The sequence below is a fragment of the Mytilus edulis genome, chromosome 1, assembly GCF_963676685.1.
Source record: "Mytilus edulis chromosome 1, xbMytEdul2.2, whole genome shotgun sequence".
Taxonomy (NCBI): domain Eukaryota; kingdom Metazoa; phylum Mollusca; class Bivalvia; order Mytilida; family Mytilidae; genus Mytilus; species Mytilus edulis.
In genome coordinates, this window is record NC_092344.1 from 6,317,699 (window position 1) to 6,339,433 (window position 21,735).

General features: G+C 32.5%; 1 protein-coding gene across 1 annotated transcript; it reads right to left on the minus strand.

Moving 5' to 3' along the window:
* Nucleotides 1-1,374: 1,374 nt before the first annotated feature.
* On the minus strand, nucleotides 1,375-1,793 carry LOC139506653 (uncharacterized). Its single transcript, XM_071295510.1, is given in 2 exon segments — nucleotides 1,375-1,447; nucleotides 1,570-1,793. Coding segments are annotated over 2 exon segments (297 nt in total).
* Nucleotides 1,794-21,735: the final 19,942 nt, after the last annotated feature.

The following is a 21,735-nucleotide window of genomic DNA, read 5'->3' on the forward strand; positions in this document are numbered from 1 at the left end:
CCCCGAGTACATAGTTCATTAATTCGATTGCTCAGACAATTCATTTTCTGTTACAAAATAACGATTTAAATCTCAAAACAAAAAGTCGTTCTTAAATGATACAATTTTTGTAATTAATAACGAAATAGATAGCTGATTATCATAAAAGTAATTGACGGAAATTGATCATCCAAATAAAGCTTATATCACAAAAAACATAAAGCATGGTTTTCTATATCGCTGATAAGCATACAACTCTCGATCCAGAACGGAATTTAAAACTGTTAAAACTTAGGTTCATGGTTTTCAAAGTTCCGATGATGTCATAGGTACTGTCAGAACCGGACATGCCTGTCGCTCATTTGGCTGGAAATATTCCAAAGAACTATCAGACAGAGTCAATATCTTGAAAGGATATTTATCATTTATTGATCATAAAACAATTACTCAAGTAATTAGTGGATAAAATTACCTTCTTATCTATGAATACATCAATTGTTTTCAAGTGATACTTTTACAAAATACTTAACTTACTACACTAGACCAGAAAGGGCGCTACAGACCGACCATAACCAGTGATAGACCTGAAATTGAAAACTTTACCTACCTTTTGGGGCGTGCAAGTTTGTTCAGTATACAATTTGCCGTGTGCAATATAATTGCTAATAGGAAAAGTAAAATGTAAACTTCGTAAAAAAAATCATAAAAGTAACTTTAAAAATAAAAAGAAATTGAAGCTTTAACGAAGTTGATTTTTCATGAATATTAATATACTTTTATTACTACAATTTACAGTGATTCATGGTGTGAAACAGATGGCCACCTAAAAAGAAACATTAACTGTCATCCAGTAACAAGGTGTAGGAGGACAAATTATCTTACTTGTTTACATCACTGGTAAATAAGACTAAAAATAACATTATGTTTTCTTGTGGACATATTTAACAAGAAACAACTAAATTAGGCACATATCTGTTAAAAAGAGAACCTTAAATTGAAGCAGCATATAACAATTATGTATGACCTAATGTACTTTCTACTGATGATAGGTAGTTGACAGTGTGTGTTCGACTGAATAAAATTGAGGACTAGCGTAGCAAAGATGGATATATGGCAATGACACGAAGTCCGCTTTAGCTGTCTATATAATGCAATCATTCCCTTTTTTATGCTAGCTTCAAGATTAAAAATTTTAAAAGACAAATTTGATGCAAATAAAACTATCATAAAATGTACAAGCCTTAGGAAAACTTTTAATATCTTGTTTAAGTGAATTATAATTATAGATATACCTTAAGATATTATAATTTATATGTATATGACTTATATTGTAGAATTTTATATTTTTGCCTAAGTTTGTGTACACGCCACATCGTGTGCTTGTAACACACCAAGCTATCTGGACCATTGCATGTTATGTTCATTGTTGTTTTCATTATTAGTATGTATGTTTTTATTGTTCGTATGTCTGTTTTTATTGTTCGTATGTATGTTTTCATTGTTCGTATGTCTGTTTTTATTGTTCGTATGTCTGTTTTCATTGTTCGTATGTCTGTTTTTATTGTTCGTATGTCTGTTTTCATTGTTCGTATGTCTGTTTTTATTGTTCGTATGTCTGTTTTCATTGTTCGTATGTCTGTTTTCATTGTTCATATGTCTGTTTTCATTGTTCGTATGTCTGTTTTTATTGTTCGTATGTCTGTTTTCATTGTTCGTATGTCTGTTTTTATTGTTCGTATGTCTGTTTTCATTGTTCGTATGTCTGTTTTCATTGTTCGTATGCCTGTTTTTATTGTTCGTATGTCTGTTTTCATTGTTCGTATGTCTGTTTTTATTGTTCGTATGTATCTTTTTATTGTTCGTATGCCTGTTTTCGTTGTTCGTATGTCTGTTTTCATTGTTCGTATGTATCTTTTTATTGTTCGTATGCCTGTTTTCATTGTTCGTATGTATGTTTTCATTGTTCGTATGTATCTTTTTATTGTTCGTATGCCTGTTTTCGTTGTTCGTATGTGTATCTTTCCATTGTTCGTATGTATCTTTTTATTGTTCTTATGTCTGTTTTCTAGAAGTTGGTTTGCTAGTGTCATACTGACTAGTTTTATACCCTTCGACAAAATGTCGACAGCATATTGTTTAACCCCTTCCGTCCCCTTCATTTCGTTCTGGTACCTGGTTTGTCTGACCAACTTCTAAAGAAATTATGTAGATTGATGTAATAAGATGTGCACGTTATCGGGATTTTGGTTTTCTTTATATTTTCCACAAATGACGGGTTGTTGAAGTTTTTTTTTATATATTGACTGTTTTCTGGCGGGCATCTTTCAGACACAGCTCATGAACATTACATCATTGTTTTACTTAATTCAGTACTCTAGTGATACATGCTGAAGCGCGGGCATTATCTTTGTCTGGATTTTTTTTAGTGTTTTTTTGTAATTCTTGAACACAATCTTTTTTTTTATGTATAATTAAATAAATACAAAACTGCAACATGATAAAAACTGCAACATGATAAATCATTCCCATGAATCGTAACGCAGTAAAAGTTTGAATTCACTGAATCTTGTTCAGGAACTTATACAGCCTGCATCAGCAAAACCTTTGAAAAAATAATGGACAACGAAAACATTGGAAGCAAACAAAATCTAAAATATTAGCTAAAACGTATATGATTTCCTTGTGCACCACGCGTGCGAGTTTACGTTTAAAATAGGATTGCTGATACTCTTCCTCTTTCGGTTATATCTTCACCATCATCATCGTCATCGCCGCCAACTCTCTCATTTTTTGACATTTATAATGCACATGAAAGTAAAAAAAAGCGTAAAAGGACATTAAATAAATCATATAATAAAACAAACTTAATATGGTAAGAACTTCTTTTTATATGCCACATCAAAGAGAAGCATTTTGTATTCTTCCACTAAAGACCAGAGACCGCTTAGGTTATACACGCACCTGTTATACATATCTATGGTCCCAGGCAACGATTTAAAAGATGAAAAAGACACCGGTTGTCTTCGTTTCAGAGTCCGATTTGTATCTTAGTAATAACATTAAATCAATTAGAAACTCGCGACAGTCATGACTGGAAGTCCATGCAAAAGAAGAACCTTATACTGGCCAGTTCTGTAACTATCTGTATACCAAATTGAACAAATCTGCATCACAAGTTTTCGCCGACGTTAAATTTACATTCCCGGCTCGGAAACATTAATCCATACACATCTACCATATATTATTACTGATTCAGACAAGAGGACATTAACTTCTAGTTATCAAACAAACCCGTAAATACTTCATGTCTTTGAAGTATAGATATCCAGAAGCTATTATACAAAATTCAAATACTTCAGATATTTCCTGTTTATACGTTTGTTACATATAGACACGTTTTAAAAACTGCTTTAGTGATACAATAAAATATTCTATAAGGAGTTTGTATTGTTTAACTATATAAATAACCTAACCTGTATCCCTGCATGTAGACAATCTAGCTCACTGGCACTTTATCTAATGTAAATGTCAATGTACATAAGCATAAGGCCTTGAGTATAAGGCTTCCTATAATGTTTCATATGTATGGGTAAACAAGACTTAACATGACTCGTGCCTTATTCCAACAAGGCAACAGCCCAACGACACAGATAAACAAAAGACATACAAAAGAAAATCAGTGTGTATAAAACATAAGGCTGTCCTCTTTTTTTCACATTGGGTGACCTTAGCATTCTGTTGTATTGCTGTCGCCTAGATTTCCATTACATAAATTTCGTGTTGGGATTGTAACCGATCTATAAACATGATAAATACGCGGACATTATCGAGTGCAAAATAACATTCCTTATCGATGGTAATAAATTCATTTTTTCAATGGATACCCTCTATCCTTCATTCTGTAATTCCGTCAACGAACAGTTATACAGGGCGAACTTTTTAACCGGCTTGACATATTGAGATGATTTATATTTATATATGATTTTCATCCATTTGTATATCATTCTATTCTACTACATTATTAATAGTGCAATGCAAGTGCATGGTGGACACTCTTATCTTGAGACAGAGCAAGGACCGATAACTCTGCATGGGAGATTGCAAAAGTTCTCGAGATATTCTTTCGCATGCGTTAACACATTTTTCTGTACGTGTGCAAAGATATTAAAGATTTTTTACTTATACATATAGCGAAAGTTATGCAATGGAAATCTAGGCGACAGCAATTCACCGGAATACCCTCACGGTCATCCGATGTGAAAATCAGATCAATATGTCAAGGCCGGTTAAAAAGTTCGTATAACTGTTCGTTGGCGAAATTACAGAATGAAAGATATTAAAGAGTAACACTATACTGTATAGCCTGGGGTCCTGGCTAATCTTGTCAGTATACGCGATGCGCAGCTAGATTGGGCCGGGATGCCAGGCTATATACTGTATGGCCGAACCTAAGTCGGCTGGACCATAAAAACGAAGATATAATTATTTTTTTTGAAAACCTATAAAACAGAGATTTAAACGTGGAAGGTTACAAAACTATTTTCTTCGCGATCCCAAATGTTTCAGTTAGACTATATTAAAGCTTAAGAGAAATTACCTATCTGATGACGGTATTTACTTAAAATTCGCTGATTTTTTTAAGGTTGAGAACCTGGAATTTGCATAACAGCATACATTAACTTGAGGCAATCAAATGTTGCATAAAGAAGGCTATTTAAACACTTCCATTGATAAATTTAGGAAATTATTGGGTATTTCTTCTTGAATGAGGTATTTCCGTCATAAGATAACTACGATCCGGTTCATTCAACAATATACAGATATTACGGGAATATGTGTGAACTGGAAACATTTTCCTTGGTGTGAAACAATATCTGGTCAAATTTAAAAAAAAAAATTATTTAAGCAGAAACAAAATTAAATGGCACTTTTAACAGATAACAGATGATACATTCTAGAGGACATCTTTTACATGTGCCTCTCATGCATATGTTGTACTCCAATCGGAAAATACTCAGATGATATATTTTGAAGCATATTCATTGATCAGTGGATATTGATACATACCATTTGAATCATGAACCAAAAAAAAGAGCGGGAAGGGAATATTCAATTGATGCTGTAATTGTCAGAGCATACTATATGGTCATCAAATTGTATCTTTTTGTTATCTTCAACTTGGCGGTTTTCCAAAGAACGGTTGAAACAATGACGACAACTTATAACTCAAAAGTCAGACAAGGTTTTGAGAAATCATTTGTTGCTCGAAATTTTAAAACAGAGACAAACATAAACATATAAATCTATATCATCAAAGAAACATAGTGACGTGAGCAAAAACTTACATCAGTGTATACATACATGTGTTACATGCATGTCTAATGTTTGACATCTTAAATCATTTTAACCTCAAAGTTTTCTCTAATGTCGGCTGGTAATATTTCATCTAATAGTATAAGCAACAACAAATAAAAGTAAGGATTGCATACGTACAGGTGAAAAATGTATTCATATTTTAGATGTATGGAACTTGTCACACACAAATCAAATCGTATATTATGTTCTTTTACTGGTTAATGTATATAATTAGTCTAGTTCATTAAAATGACAACATGTTCACATACAAATACTTGACAGAAAGACCCAATGATAGTCAATGATATAACCTTTTTCGGCTGTGTTTAAATTTGATAAGTAAAGATGGGGAAAAGAGATACCTTCCCATATTTTTGCTGAAGTCCAAGTTTATTTTTTTAGAACACTACAGATCACTAAAAACCTCAACCGATTTAAAGATATTTTCAAGTTGGTAAGGGGAAATCGAGATGTAGTTCTTTTGAAAATCGCGTTTTGTTGGAGACACAACTACGATTTGGGTTTGTTCTTGCATTTATGGAAATTATCATAGGCTATATATGTCTGACAAAATCAACATTACAAACAAATCTCCAGAAAAATAGTTATCAAAGGTACCAGGATTATAGTTTAGTACGCCAGACGCGCGTTTCGTCTTCATTAGACTCATCAGTGACGCTCATATCAAATATTTATAAAGCCAAACAAGAACAAAGTTGAAGAGCATTGAGGATCCAAAATTCCAAAAAGTTGTGCCAAATACGGCTAAGGTAATCTATGCCTGGGATAAGAAAATCCTTAGTACAATCTTGCATGTATATATATTCTAAGATTACTTTTAAATGGAAATTAAAAGATGCATTTGAAATACAATTTTGGCATCTGGGATAATCTTAAATCTATAAAAAATAAATGCAATAGTTTCTGCAAGCTTGTGTTGACATAATTTCAATAACCGAAATGGCTAAAATACTAGCATGATCTCGTGTATTTTATAAAATACTTACTCTGAGCAAACCTATCTAGGACGTCGTAACCTTATAATTGCAAGAAACTATTTCTTAAGGTGAAGTACTCACTATAAGAAACATATTTCTATAGTAAATTTATTTCATAAAAAAATGAACAAACATAAAAGTAATCAGTTACAAAATCTATACCTGTCTTCAAATTGAGAAGTTTATCGCCTTAAATATCAATTTTCAATCATTGTAAACTATAATTGCATTTAATGATTTGAACATTTAAATCTTTCCACAGTAGTGAAATTGGGCATAAATAATAGTATATTGACGTACACAGTCCTAATTATTATAACAATTGGTTTAAATTGTCTCTGCTTTTTGATAATACCTCGTTAAAATCTACATTGAAAAAAAGGTGTTTTTACAAAATACAATGAACTTTACTGATTTACACGTTGTAAACCTAAGAAGTTGTCTTGGTTTGAAACTGTCCAACAAACAACTCGTGTAATTTTTTTCTCTATTTTGTGCATATGAGTCTTATAACATTTTTGAAACCTATTTTTTTCTGTCACAGGTGGGCATTAAGACACATGTCTCTTCAGTCTGAGTCTTAGAAAGATGTCTCTTCAGTGATGCTCGAGTCCAAAATAATTGAAAATCCAAAGGCTTACAAAAGATGAAGACCTATAATCCTAAAGGTAAAACAGTATGTCCATAGCCAGACATGGATTCAGAGTTTTGCATGAGGGAGATACATTCCTTAATTTGAAATAATCAAGTTGTATGAAGAAAATCAATAAAATATTTTTGGTCAACATTTACTTTTGGATGTAGTAAGCAAATGCATGTTTATAAAGTATTGAGCGTGTAAATTACATTATTATCGTTTAATCTAACTACCTGATAATTTCTTTTCTCAACAGAATATTTAAGAATTGAATGCTTCTTTTTGTAAATTTATTGGGGTGTAAAAGCGTTGACCGAAGTACATTTTGTATCTAAAAATGTGCGCACGGTCAACTCTTTTACAACCCTATAAAGTTACAAAAAGAAGCATTCAATACTTATAATTACATTTTTTAGCTATGATCATGAAAATACGAATTTTATATATTTTTTTTATTTAATTCATCTGTGCACTTTATTGTTGGACCACGTGTTATCATGAATGAAAAGTTGTATTGAGCAATGCAACTGCTTACGGAATAACACGTGATGTGCAGTTAGCCAATCAGAATAAAGCATTGTAATGAAACATACATCTAATGTAATTATAGTGATATGCAAAATTCTCACTAGAAAGTAAAGGCGCACGTACCGCTGTAAATGAAATTAACACCGTCGTCATAGGTAAACTAGCGATAAACAGATTATCATTGGTCATCTCAACGCGATTACCTTTCTGACTTTCGACGTACCGGCTCAAGCGAGAAAATTAATCTCGTTGAGATAACCAACGATAGTCTATAAACATATTTTTTTATTTTTCTGCACAACTATGAATTCAGAACAATAAAGCATAAACTATTTACCGAGGACAAGGAAGGTGACAAAATATTCAACGACACGAGTAAATATATAGATTTTGATGACTCGGCATTCTTTATTGTATTGGAGACGAATTTCAATACGTTTGGAATGCAAAAAAAAAAAAAAAATGAAATGGAAAAGGAAATATTAAAACTCGTATAAGTAGTACACATGTCCAAAATAAACTGAGAGTTCTTGTGAATAAAGGGCGGGTCCATTCTTGTGGATATTCAATTATTTCTTATTTTTTCTCTATTATCCTCCCTATCCACTATATATAAATTATTAAAAAATATAAAAATTCATCTGCACATCTTTTCGCCAATCCAATTCCGTTTGCAAGGCAATTAATTTCTTTCATCAAAATAATGGATGAACAATTTGAGTTTAATTGAGAAATCTTTTGTGCAGTTTCGTTAACGGAAAGCGTGCTACTTGCAAACTCAATACACATTTAAAAAATACATTGTACTTTTATATGAATCCAGATTTTCTTTTATAATGCAACTTGAAAAAGTTTGACGGACTTGGATGGAATAGAATATCATCCCATTTTTCTTGGAACCTTTTCTTTGACCGAGTTTTTGTGTAAAAACCTTTAATAGTGAAAATAAATGAATTTGACCAAGTCTACTTGATAAAAAATTTTTTTTTGACCTAGATATAACTTAACTTTGAAAGTGACAACTGGGTCTTTTGTTCTATACTTATCATTCTTCCAAACAAATTAATGATCGACCAAAATGCTACAAATTTGCTGTATAAGTGTTTTAAGTAGTTCATATAGTGCTTTAATTTATGTTAATTTATATGTAAAGTATCTTAATTATGCGATACGAAGACCATTAAATTACCAACTGTTCAAAATAAATACTCTTGTTCATTTTTCTCTTGTCAATTGTAATTTTGTAAAACGTTTTAACAAAGAAAGCCATATGAACGACCCCATTTCTTTTCCGATCAAGATTTTTCTTTCGATATAGACATATTGTTGATTTAAACAAAAACCACCATTTTCTATTTCAATGTCACTATAGGCTCTTTCTGTTATGTCTTATACCTATACTTAAGGTTACCAGGTAAAAAATGAAATATTATACTTACTTCACAATAACTTTATACTTACTTCACAATAACTTCAATTGTATTTTATTAAACCCTGTATAAACGTTCAATTAAACATGATTACATGTGATCGAAAAACACTCCAGTTTGCATATAATACCGGTAATTGTGCAAAAATTAACTTCCATATTCTATTTTTACACCAGTATAAATATGAGAGGATGCCTTTAAATGTGAATTAGTTGATGTTTGATTGCCATGGGAAATTAATCTAAGTTTTATAACATAACTGTTGGTTTGAACCGAATCAAGTGGACAAAATTATTAATTCGAATTGAGAAAGTGAAATGAATTCCCCCCTTTAATTCTGTTTACTTTAAAATCTTCAACCAACTTTTCCAAACTGCTTATGTACTTAGATGTGACCGATTACGCACGGAATCAAGTTTGTATCTTGTTTACAACTTAGATGGTATTAAATATTGAACAAACGAATTTATTTTGACGGAAGAACATGATAATTTACTGACAAAACTCGTGTTACATACCAACGTAACAATGTTATAACGGTCAGGTACAAATATTGAGAAAAATTAGATCTTCGTTGTTTCTGCTTGTGTGCCACTATTGTTGAATATTGACAAAACCCGTGTAACATACAATGTTACAACGTTCAGGTACAAATGAGAAAAAATAGGTCTTCGTTGTTTCTGCTTGTGTGCCACTATTTATTGACAAGATTCGTCTATTATTCAGGTAAAATAGGGGAACAATTGCATCTCAAATATTTCCAGATATCTATAACTTATAGAAACGTATTGATAACAGATATAAGGAAATGCTGTATGATTACCAAGGAGACAACAATCCAATGATTTTTAAGCAAATACAGATTCATAACAAAACAATAAACGAAAACAAAATATTCGATACACAAAATGTCGGAAATAAAAGTGTACAAAAATTAAAATTAAACCGCCTGAAAAAATTAACCCAACTAGCAAAAAGTGAAACTAAACTTTTTATACCGCATACAAGTTCTATATACTAAATTGAAGTATGAATTTAGATATAAGCCATACTCTGGCCATACTATCAATAGGTATATATGTTCTATGCAAGAGCAACATTTATGTGTGTATTTCTTTGGAATATTGTATATGTACATTTGTCCACGATCATGAAGCATTCATGAAAACAATGATTTACACATGAAGACAAGACAATTATTTACACCTGATATTCAGTTTTTAAAAAAGATCCGGCTTACTGTGAACATACCAGGCATATGATTCAAATCCGATACAGGTATATGTCACCATACAGCAGCCAAACAGTATAGCCTTAAATAGATTAAACAGAAACATTCCTATGATGGCCTAAGATAGATTGTATTGCGACCTTCACGCCAACTCTTGTGACATTTCCATTTCCAAATGATTAGCTTGATATATTTTTTTCAAAATTCGATAAAAACTTGTACAACTATCGGAGGACAGTCTAGTAGGGAAAACAAATCTTTAATAAAAATAGGAATTTAGTTTAATCAGCATTTTCTTGTAGAAGATCAAGAAATTAATGTATTCGTTTTATTTACTGTAATGCCAAGGCGACTTGGTTTGTATTTTATATCAAAACAAAAGTTAGTTTTTGTATTGAAAAATTAACATTAAAAAAGAAAACTTTGTCTTGTTGAAGGGAAATCTTAATTGACATTATCACGACTTTAATTCTGAATGATGGAATTTTTAATTTATATTTGAATGGCATCTTGGCTTAGCTTCAATATTGATTTTTCAACCTTTTTTTATGTGAAGGTTTTTGTTTTTTACCGATTCTTTGCTTATTTGGTAGTTTTTTCTAATTCAATGAATTTCTGCATCTTTGTCATAAGGGTCCAGTTGAAGAGCCTGTCCCCATACCATCTTTGTCATAAGGGTCCAGTTGAAGAGCCTGTCCCCATACCATCTTTGTCATAAGGGTCCAGTTGAAGAGCCTGTCCCCATACCATCTTTGTCATAAGGGTCCAGTTGAAGAGCCTGTCCCCATACCATCTTTGTCATAAGGGTCCAGTTGAAGAGCCTGTCACCATACCATCTTTGTCATAAGGGTCCAGTTGAAGAGCCTGTCCCCATACCATACCTATTTTAACAGGTCAGTCTTATTCTTGAAATGTTGAAGCTACTACGTAATATGAAAATTGCGCTGTAATATTTATCTGTTTATCAATTGTCATAACACTATATGCACATGGCTTACTTCTTGTGGAATTTGATTGCTCGTTGTTGTTTCAAACAGTATGTCGACCAGAGAACGTACGTTTAACAACGTCTTCATTGACCATTTAATACCAATAAAAATATTTTTCTTGTGATGTAACTTTAAAGACAAATTTATACAATTCATCTTTGCTGGCAATGGATATATTTAAAGAGTCAATTGATTCGATTTAAAGAGAAAGTACCTGTAGATAAATATTCATTAGACTATGTTTTGAAATGTAAACACAATCATCTCCAACGGATATTGTACAACGATAAACATAACAAATAGATGTTAGGGGGCAACATAACAAATGTATGTTAAGGGGGACAACATAACAAATGCATAAGGGGGGCAAGGTAGGTAGGGTTAATTTCCCGGTCTTGTTTGTTTTCAGGGGAATTTTTACCTACTTCCTTGACAGAAGTTGGGGCATTATTGAAACGTGTTCTAATTTTAGTTCGTTAAACACTCCATAATACCAATGCTCAAAGCGATGCCGTTTATAATCTTTAAATAATGAAAAGTCATTCATAAAATTGAGAATCGAAACTGGGAATGTTTCAAGACAACAACACGCCCAAAGAGCATAAAACAGCCCAAGACTACCAAATGGTATAAATATACTATAGTTAATGAACTGAATGTACTGTAGTTGTAGTTTGTTAATGTAATTTATACGTGTTTCTCGTTTCTCATTTTTTATATAGACCGTTGGTTTTCCCGTTTGAATGGTTTTACACTAGTAATTTTTGGGGCCTTTTTTGGAGCTTGCTGTTCGTTGTGAGCCAAGGCTCCGAGTTGAAGGCCGTACATTGACTATAATGGTTTACTTTTATAAATTGTTATTTGGGGGGAGAGTTGTCTCATTGGCACTCACACAACATCTTCCTAAATCTATGAAGTTTAAAAAAAACCAACATACAAGACTTACAAAGGCCAGATCAGTGCTTTTGACTTGGGACCGACGCAAAATGCAACGGCGTTACACATGTTTTATGAGATCTAAACCCTCCCCCTCCTAATACCTCTAACCAAAACAAATACAAAGCAATCAATACGCACAGTAAAATTCAGTTTAAAAGAAGTTATATGCACATATTGCTGAAATATTTTTGTGTCCATGATTGTTTAACAGAGAATACAGAAAAAAATCAAGATAAAAGTAGATAAAATATCAAACATGCAAGATATTTTCCATATTTAGATCCTTTATCAAAGTATTATGACTTTTTTTATGTAAACTTAATTAATGCTCATTAAATTAAGATATATGTTTCCTTTTTAACGTGACCTCAGTTGACATTACTATAATAACTTTATCAAGATATATTCAGTGACTTCGGGTCAAAACGTTAAAACTAATTCATTCATTTTATTATAACGATAAGTGAACCAAGGACAATCTTTATTTTAATTTAATACACTTTGAAGTATTTATAGTGTATTGGATATAGTCAGTTTAGGGACCTGCGGGTTCGGTGGACTGGGAGGTCCAAGATTACAATCGTTTTCACACGTGGACCTGTTATATCAGTAGAGTATATCTTTTAACATACTAGATTTGATGGTGTAGTGGACAACTTGAGGTACAATAAAGCCTGGGGTAGCGGCATTGTATGGTCAAACGTGTGGATGGCGGGTGTCGTTAATCATGGGTTAAGCTATCAAATTCTTGTTAGTCATGTTTGTGTTGAAACCATTGCATAATAAACATTGTCAAAATGTCTTGTTAATGTCAAAACTACTGACCATCTAATTAATATAACTGACCACATAATGTATTGTATCAGTACTATGAGGATAGATAAGTTATATCATAATTGTTTAGTCTGACAGCTATCTTCTATGTTTCTTGAGTTTCTTAAACAGAACTTGAAGCTGTTCTTTCAATTCTGATAATCATGCTGAACAACACTTTACAAGTCTGTTAACAATTACAAATAAAGGCAGCATAGCTATTGAATATGATTCCATATTTGAAATGTTCTTCTCATTCTAGTTTATCCATTACGGATTTCTTTTTCAACAGTCTGACTCATTTTAAAACTTAATTTTGGTGACATTTTGTCTTGGAAAGATACACTTGTTTAAAAAGAGATTTGGCATATTCCTTATTGTTTTAAAAAATATAATAAAACTTGAAAAAAAATCCCTATCAAAACTAATGTATGAATAACCGGAAAGGTGTAATGCATTCCATTTAATAAACAATTATAATTATAAAAACTTATTGTGGGAGGATGTATTTACTTACACTTCTTCCTTGTCATAAAATTAGATATGGTATAAAAATAACGGGTTTTTTTTCTATTTAGGCATCTATATATTAGCTTTACAGCTGTATACATGCATATGAAACCATTGCACTTTTAAAACCATAAATCGCTTAAAAAATATTTCATCAAATTCATATCTGTATGCTTAATATATATCATGTACTGTGTGCAACTCAAGATTCTACAGACGAGGAAAGGTAACATTCGGCCACAGATAGCTTAATTATTAGTTTAGTCTTGGTGGCCCAGGGGTCTAGGGCGCTGGACAGAGTGCAGGCGATGTTGTCACGGTTTCTCAATAGTATGAGTTCGCATCCCGGCAAGGGAAGAACAAACATTTGCTTCCCGTACCCTTTTCACTTATGTGACCTACTGAATTAGACTATTTACCGGGTTTGTAATAACATGAGCAACACGACGAGCCAACATGTGGAGCAGGATCTGCTTACCCTTCTGGAGCACTTGAGATCACCCCCAGTTTTTGGTGGGGTTCCTGTTGCTTAGTCTGAGGTTTTCTATGTTGTGTCTTGTGTACTCTTATTAGTCTATTTGTCTTTTTCTTTTGTAGCCTTGGCGTTGTCAGTTTATTTGCTATGAGTTTGAATGTCCCTCAGGTTCTGGTATCTTTCGCCCCTCTTTTACAGATGTAACATTGTTGTGCTGATATTTAGTAATTATTAATAAAAACAAGTAATTAAGAAGAAGCCGAGTGGCACATGAAGAGAGGCAGGGTGGCTGCTGTCATGTTTTTAAAAATTATTTATATACTAGTATCTCAGTCAGACTTTATGCTTTGTACTAAAATAATCTTAAAATCAACAACATGCACTTTAAAGCACGTTTGGATTCTGCCAAAGAAAACCAATCATGTTTTGTTCAGCTTCTTTAGAATAAACATAATAAAAAAATAACACCCTACCCCACCCCACCCCTTTAAACAAAATCATTAACCTAATATATTATAACACTGAATGTGATGTCACGGGAAATCTGTGAGTAATGCTTTATTCTGCATCACCATCAAAAGTACATTTTATATTAAATTGTGTAGGTGGCAAAAAGATTGATTCATCTTTATAAAAATACAATTTGCATCCTTATGAGAAAAAAAAATGTTCAAGTATTTCAAATGATGGCGTTAATATACTAAAATACTTGTTATGTGTACAGAAAGATTTGTACACTAGTAATTTATATGTATGCATCGATGCGCGCTATATATCATTGATTCTTATTTTAAGGTACGGTTTTAGGTAGGTCGCACAATGGCAATAGAATAAAAGAAGTCATCACGAATGCAAAATGTTTATGTATTCTGTATATCAAGTCTTTTATAGCTAACTATACGGAATGGGTTCATCATTGTTGAAGGCCATGCGGTGATTATAATTGTTTACAGTCTCTAAACTATGCTCTGTCTTTCGGTAAACGTGTTTTACTTGTAACAGACGAGTGTTTTATGTATATGTAAAGACAAAATTAAAACCGTTAAAATACGGGTACGTTCTTCTGGATACATACATGTATATTATTTTAGTGTGTTTTCCCTTAAATAATCTGGAAGTCTCTGTTTAATTTATTCACAACAAGTATGGACTTAAGAGGTAAAGAGCTTACATATGTTTATATATATATAAAAAAGCACCTATATAAATCAATGCAGTAACCAATTGACGGATCGGTATGCATATGCGAACCGAAACAACAGGTCGTGTAGCAAGTTCCTCGATGGATACCTATTGATAATTCTACCAAAAGAAATCTTAAGAAAAGGTTCAGCAAAGCATTTCCATAAGGCGAATGAAGCTAACTACAAATTCAGCAACCAAAGCTATGAATAATTTTTTTCAGTGTTTTAAAAATTGTAAAGTTATCAAGTCCGTGTACTCTTGATGCACTTTTTCATATTTTTTCCTTTTTTTTCTGTAATTTAGTACAGAAAAGTCTATCCTAAGGGTTAGTTCAACGTACTGAGTAGAAAACTATATAAAAATTCTTGATAATTTGATAATTTTGAAAAAAATAGATCAAAACATGAGATACTTTTCTGCATTAAATTTTAATATATATTTTATATTAAAATATAACTAACCGTCAATTTTATTAAAGAGTGACATTTTACATAGTCACATGACTTAACTGTATCGACAAGATTTTAAAATTAAATTGAGAATGGAAATGGGGAATGTGCCAATGAGACAACAACCCGACCATTGAAAAAAACAACAACAGAAGGTCACCAACAGGTCTTCAATGTAGCGAGAAATTCCCGCACCCGGAGGCGTCCTTCAGCTGGCCCCTAAACAAATATATACTGGTTCAGTGATAATGCATTTTAATACCATAAAAAAAACAAGGCTACCAAAAAAAGCCCGCCCAAATTTACAAAAAGTGAAAATTCTCTTCAAAATTGTATGGCAAGCAAATGAAGTTGAATCTCCTGAAATAAAAAATGAAAGACACAATTTATCAGACATTGAGGTCTAACCGACTTTCAGACGACACTGTTTATTGCATGCATTGATCTCCAATGTCATATCTCTAACCGGTAAGGTCATTATCTCTTCCAAGTAAGATTTAGGTAAATATATTGAACTTCATTAAAATTCCTTGTCCACATTTGTAACTCCAGTCTTTGTGAAGTTTTATCCCTGCATCAATTGGACGATAAGATAATTATTATTCAAAAGACAATCAGAATCAAAAGTATGTCAGAAATTAATCTTTGATAACTTACTCAACGACAAGATGAGAAACAAGTATTCGTCAGACTACGATGTCTGTGACTATGAGGTTGAACAGCATATGGATGGTTACGTCGCACACATTTGTTTACTCTTTGGCGATACTCGCAAACATACAGTTTAAAATGAATACTTATAATTTCACCAGTTATATGTAGGAATAATTTTGAATGATGACTTTTGCAAACTATGAAGAGTATACTGTTGCTGTAGTTTTGTATTTTAAAGACACATGAGTGTGCATGCACTTGTCTGTTGTTGAAGATCTTTTTTACGACATAGTTGGTTCCAGTATAGCTTGACACACAAACAAACAATTATTCTAGGGTGTCGCATGTTCAAAATAATTTTTTTTTATCAATGAATACGTTATGTATTTAGATCTATGTTAAAGAAACAAAAAAATGATGACATTTATGTATTCAATGCATGATTTAACTTTACTAATAGCATTTGTTTTTGTATAATATCCATCAAATTGTAAGGTGGTCGCAATAAACTGATGCCTATCTGCAAAATGTTTTTTAAAAGTCGCACAAATGTCATCAACACAGCTAAATCAACATAAAATTAAAAAGACAAGATGGAAATGTGATTTAAATTTTTGGTAAAATGTTATAGGCACCTGTTTTAATAACTTTAACATATTAAGACAGTTCTAGTTATTGCATTTACCATTTGACCTTAAATGGCTTAGCATACCCTACAGGTCAATACGGATTTGATGTAGTCAAGTCCTGATTATACATGAAATACTTGGCACTGGACATTACACGAAAAGAAGATATTTTTTTCTCCATTGACTAAAGTTCAAGTATACCAATGAGATCGAACCATAAAATTAGTTTGTATTCAAACATACGTTTCGAACAGGTCAAAGGAGTTTATTTGTCTCTTTAATATTTTTAAAGATAAAAAATGTTTGTAAAATTACATTACTGAAGGTATTTTTTACACTACTGAAGGTATTTTCTACATTACTGAAGGTATTTTGTACACTACTGAAGGTATTTTCTACATTACTGAAGGTATTTTTTACATTACTGAAGGTATTTTCTACAATACTGAAGGTATTTTTTACACTTAAAGGTCATACGTTCATTCTGTTACCGGTTATCCGGCTAACAAGGAACAATCAGTGTTTTCCATACAAGAAAACAAGCACTGGTATAGTCTTTACCAAAGAACGCTAAAGAACATGTGTATCTATATTATTATATATATATTATGTATGTTCACAAAACAAAAGAAACCACAATAGTTAAATAAATGAGCTAGCTTGTAATTCTTGGTCGATCTTTGCTATGACGCAACATAAAATGCAAAATTTTGTCTTAAAACGTAATCTTGAAATGAACAATTCGCTACTATCTGTCCTGAATCCCGTGGCTGACTTGCATTTTCTATGCAAATCACGATTTTAAGGTTTGCGTTATCTCAGTGCGTTATACCGGATGCTTTTGCATCCATATAAATCTTTCCTTTTTCTTATATCACACCACTTTCATATCAATCCTTATACGACCTCTGTATAAACAAGCTTTTATTGAAGACACATTCTTCTAGCTGGATTGACGTCATTACTCGGCCTAGCTGTCTTTGCTCAGGTATTTTGTTTGATCATTCAGGCCAAAGGTAAAAGTGGGGGAGGTAAACATTGCGGTCACTCTACAGTGAAGACGATTTATTTTAAAGTAAAACGTCTTTCGAGAGAAAATTTAATATTTAAATACGGATATCTTTTGAATTAAAATTTGAAAGATAAATTTACTTCGTTACAGAATCGTTATTTAAATATAAATAGATAGCGTAAAACATTACTACGTCGAGTAAAATGTGAATGATTCAGCATATAATTGTAAAGAACTGATGAAATAAGAAGAAAACGCCACTGGCATGCATGATACGTGAAATATGTAACATGCATGAATTTTTCAGTTGTTTTTCACTTGTTCTGTTGATTGATAGTGTTCTATAGGGACTTCCCCTTTTTGGCTTGGAGTTTTGTGATACTTTTTTATACCAAAAATGCCTGCAAAGATAAAGAACACGACTCTCTGAGTATAATTAAATAATAATAATAATAATAGTTTCGGTTTGTGTTTTAATAGTTCGAAAACCCCTCTTTTCCTTTCCCTGGCTTTTATTATATTTGTAAATCGTAATTCGTATCAGACTGTTATGGCCCCAAAAGGCTGACTGGGGAATAATGAAAAAAACTTTTCCAATGCAAATCCATCTCGATCCAGTAGGTTTTCATTATGAGGAATGCATTCGTTTTGCTGTGCAAAACCACAAGGTCTTACAAGATTAGGTTATCAGTCCATAGCAAACATTCAGCAAACTCCTGGAAAGCAGGTATTTGGGAAACAATAGTGTTCTGCATTCTTATTCTACAGGTAGTCTTTGAACTCCTAAATAATGCCAATGCTCGGATGTAACGCGCAGACATGTTATCATACAGGTTGTTCGGACTGAACCATGAACGTCCCATTCTAACCGGACTTACCGTCTGCAAAAGAGAACAGGATGATAAATCGATTTAAAAGCTATGTAATATATGATATGAGGATAGTGAACGTGAGAACCTTCATAATGCACCGACCTTCGTCTCGCTACCAAGCATTTGCATGTAAATATTTATATTTTTGATAGATGAGTAAATCTGAAAGGAATTTTTATGGTTTTAAAATTGACATTTTATTACTCGAGCATAAATTTAGATATCCTCCTACAATTTTATACCTGTACAATTTCTAGTGCAGTTCTGTCAAACACCTTTGCTTTGGATGTTGACTACTTAAAACTGTTGATGGGAACAGCTCCTTAGTCTCGCCCTTCTGGTTCGAGGTTAATATTTGATATGTGAAAAAGTTAAAAAAAATAAAGGGTGTGTTTCACTATTCCTGAAATTATACTGTAATGCCAGGTAAATGCCATGTTTAGTCCCAAGAAGTGGCGAAGGTTCCACATATACCACACAAAGCCATGTCATTGTTGTGGCACTGGTCAAGAATAAACTATAGGAAAATTAATGGTTTTTTTTTCTTTGAAATTGTCATCTTGTGTTATGGGGACGACAATTTTATTTTCTGGTGGAAAGGAGGATGAATTTTGAAAATGAACACCTAGCTTAGTAAGACCTGATTATAAAAGCATGGCCAATACTGGAAGAGAAAGAAAATCCTGGTCCCCAACAAGAGAATAATTGGATAAAAAAGGTAAAAATAAAATTTGTTCGGGGGTATAAGTCAGCCTAGCAAAAAGTGAACCCCCTCCCCCCCAAAAAAAAATATGGCTGTCTTTAAATAATCACTAGTATACAGTAGACTTATAATCAAACTGTCTATAGCGACCAAGTTTATTGTTTCTTTCATGGTGACGTTTTATCTTACCATATAAAGATTCACATAGTAAACATAAGGATATTAAAGTATAATATTATTAAAGTTCATAATTTAGTGCCACTTTAAATAAAAGGTCAACATTTAAAACTTTCGCACTCGGTCAAATAATATCTATTTTTAAAATGTCCAAGCCAGTATATGAATAGATACATATGGAATGTTGTCTTATTTTAGACGGCCCTACTAATCTTCATGTCATGACCAAAATATAAATAGAATCAACCTATGGCGTTCGTCCAGGTACATTATCAAGAAATGAGCATTATTCTTTGGCTCCATATTTTTCAAAAGCCCTGCCTAATTGCATTTTTAAAGCATGAAATAAGGAGATGAACAGAGGTTGTAATTAAACTTGATAATATCAACCATCAAGGGTAAGATTCCCTTTCACCATACGAAACTCAATACTAGTACTGCCGAATAGCTTATACAGTTTATTCCGGACGCTTTTAACCAATCATATTCCTGAAAATGTATAGGAGGTAAGATAATAAATGATCTTAAGCCCGTGTAATATATCATGTTTTTTTCTGGACGTATGCTCTATTTTCATGCAGTCTAAATCATCGGCGACGTTTTACCGCTGTGAAAAGCACCCATGTACTTTCTGAAAAAAACAGTTGTTTAGAAAATAAGACATGAATAGGAGTGATAACACAATATTAAATTGCTAGCACACAAAGAAATAAAACAATGATGAATGTTTTAATGAAAAGCAATTTGAGACACATTTCAGAGCATAATATATAACTTATATATATATGCATATATCGTCGTTCGACTCGTCTTGGAAACTATAATTCTAATTGAAAGATTAAGACACTTTTGGAGGGTTAAGTACTAGTCTAGCTTTAGAGGGTTACAATCATATAGCTAACAATATCACTGCGCTATGTGCTGGTACAATCATGTACCTAACAATATCAATGTGCTATGTGCAGGTACAATCCTGTACCTAACAATATCAATGCGCTATGTGCAGGTACAATCCTGTACCTAACAATATCAATGCGCTATATGCAGGTACAATCCTGTACCTAACAATATCAATGCGCTATGTGCAGGTACAATATAGCTGACAATATCAACGCGCTTTGTGCGGGTACAACCATATATAGCTTACAATATTTATGCGTTATACATGCGGATAATCTTTTAATATTGTATCAGCTTTTCGTATTTAAGTGTAATTTCAACTGCTGAATGACCATGCTCTTAAAATTCTCCTTGGAATTTGGGAGAAACATAACTTCATGTAGTCGGTATTATACATATTATTATTAACGTGTTGTTCTTATGTTGAACTGTTACGATCCTGCCCTCTTGTAAGGGGGGAGTGTAGTACTAATATGTTTTTACCCCACCACTGTCTCCGTGTGTCTGTCCCAATCAAGGAGTCTGTAATCCTGTGGTCGTTGTTGCTCTCTGTCATAACTGTTTTTTGTTTATTGTTGCAGTACAATTTATAACTGACATTTATTAATACGGTATCAGTTTTTTTCCTTATCGTTGAAAGTCACTCGGTGACCTACAGTTGTTGTGGCGATCATACCACATCTCCTTATTTATATATTAGAATTTCTTTTTTGCTCACACCCAGCTACTGGCTTATTTTTTTTTAACATAACATAATTAACTCTCCAGTTATTTTTTTCTTGATCGTTAATTTTTCACACTTTCTTTTGATTTTGTTTAATATTTATAATTGTTAAAGGAATTGAAAAGGCCGAAATAGTAACTTCACTGCAAATTTCGTGCATCCACTAATTAATTCAGAGGATCAATCAAACTTAATATAACTTTGATAACTTTTCATTCACTTGAACTTCGTTCTTAAATAGGCCCTTTTAACTTTTTTATTCGAGCGTTACTGCTGAGTCTCTTGTAGACGAAACGCGAATCTGGTTTACAACATTTTAAACCAGGTATCTATTGATGCCTTTATTTATCTTAAAGGATGACAGAGCCTTGTATATATCTTTTAATCAATTAGAAATCGACGAAAAGTAAATGTATGTTGGAACTCTCCCCCACCCCTCCCCCTCCCCCTCCTCTGGCACATTTTGAGATTTCTGGATCCACGCTTAACCGATTCCACTGTCAAAATAGATAAAAAATAGTTCTGAGTACTGCTATAAAATTTGGT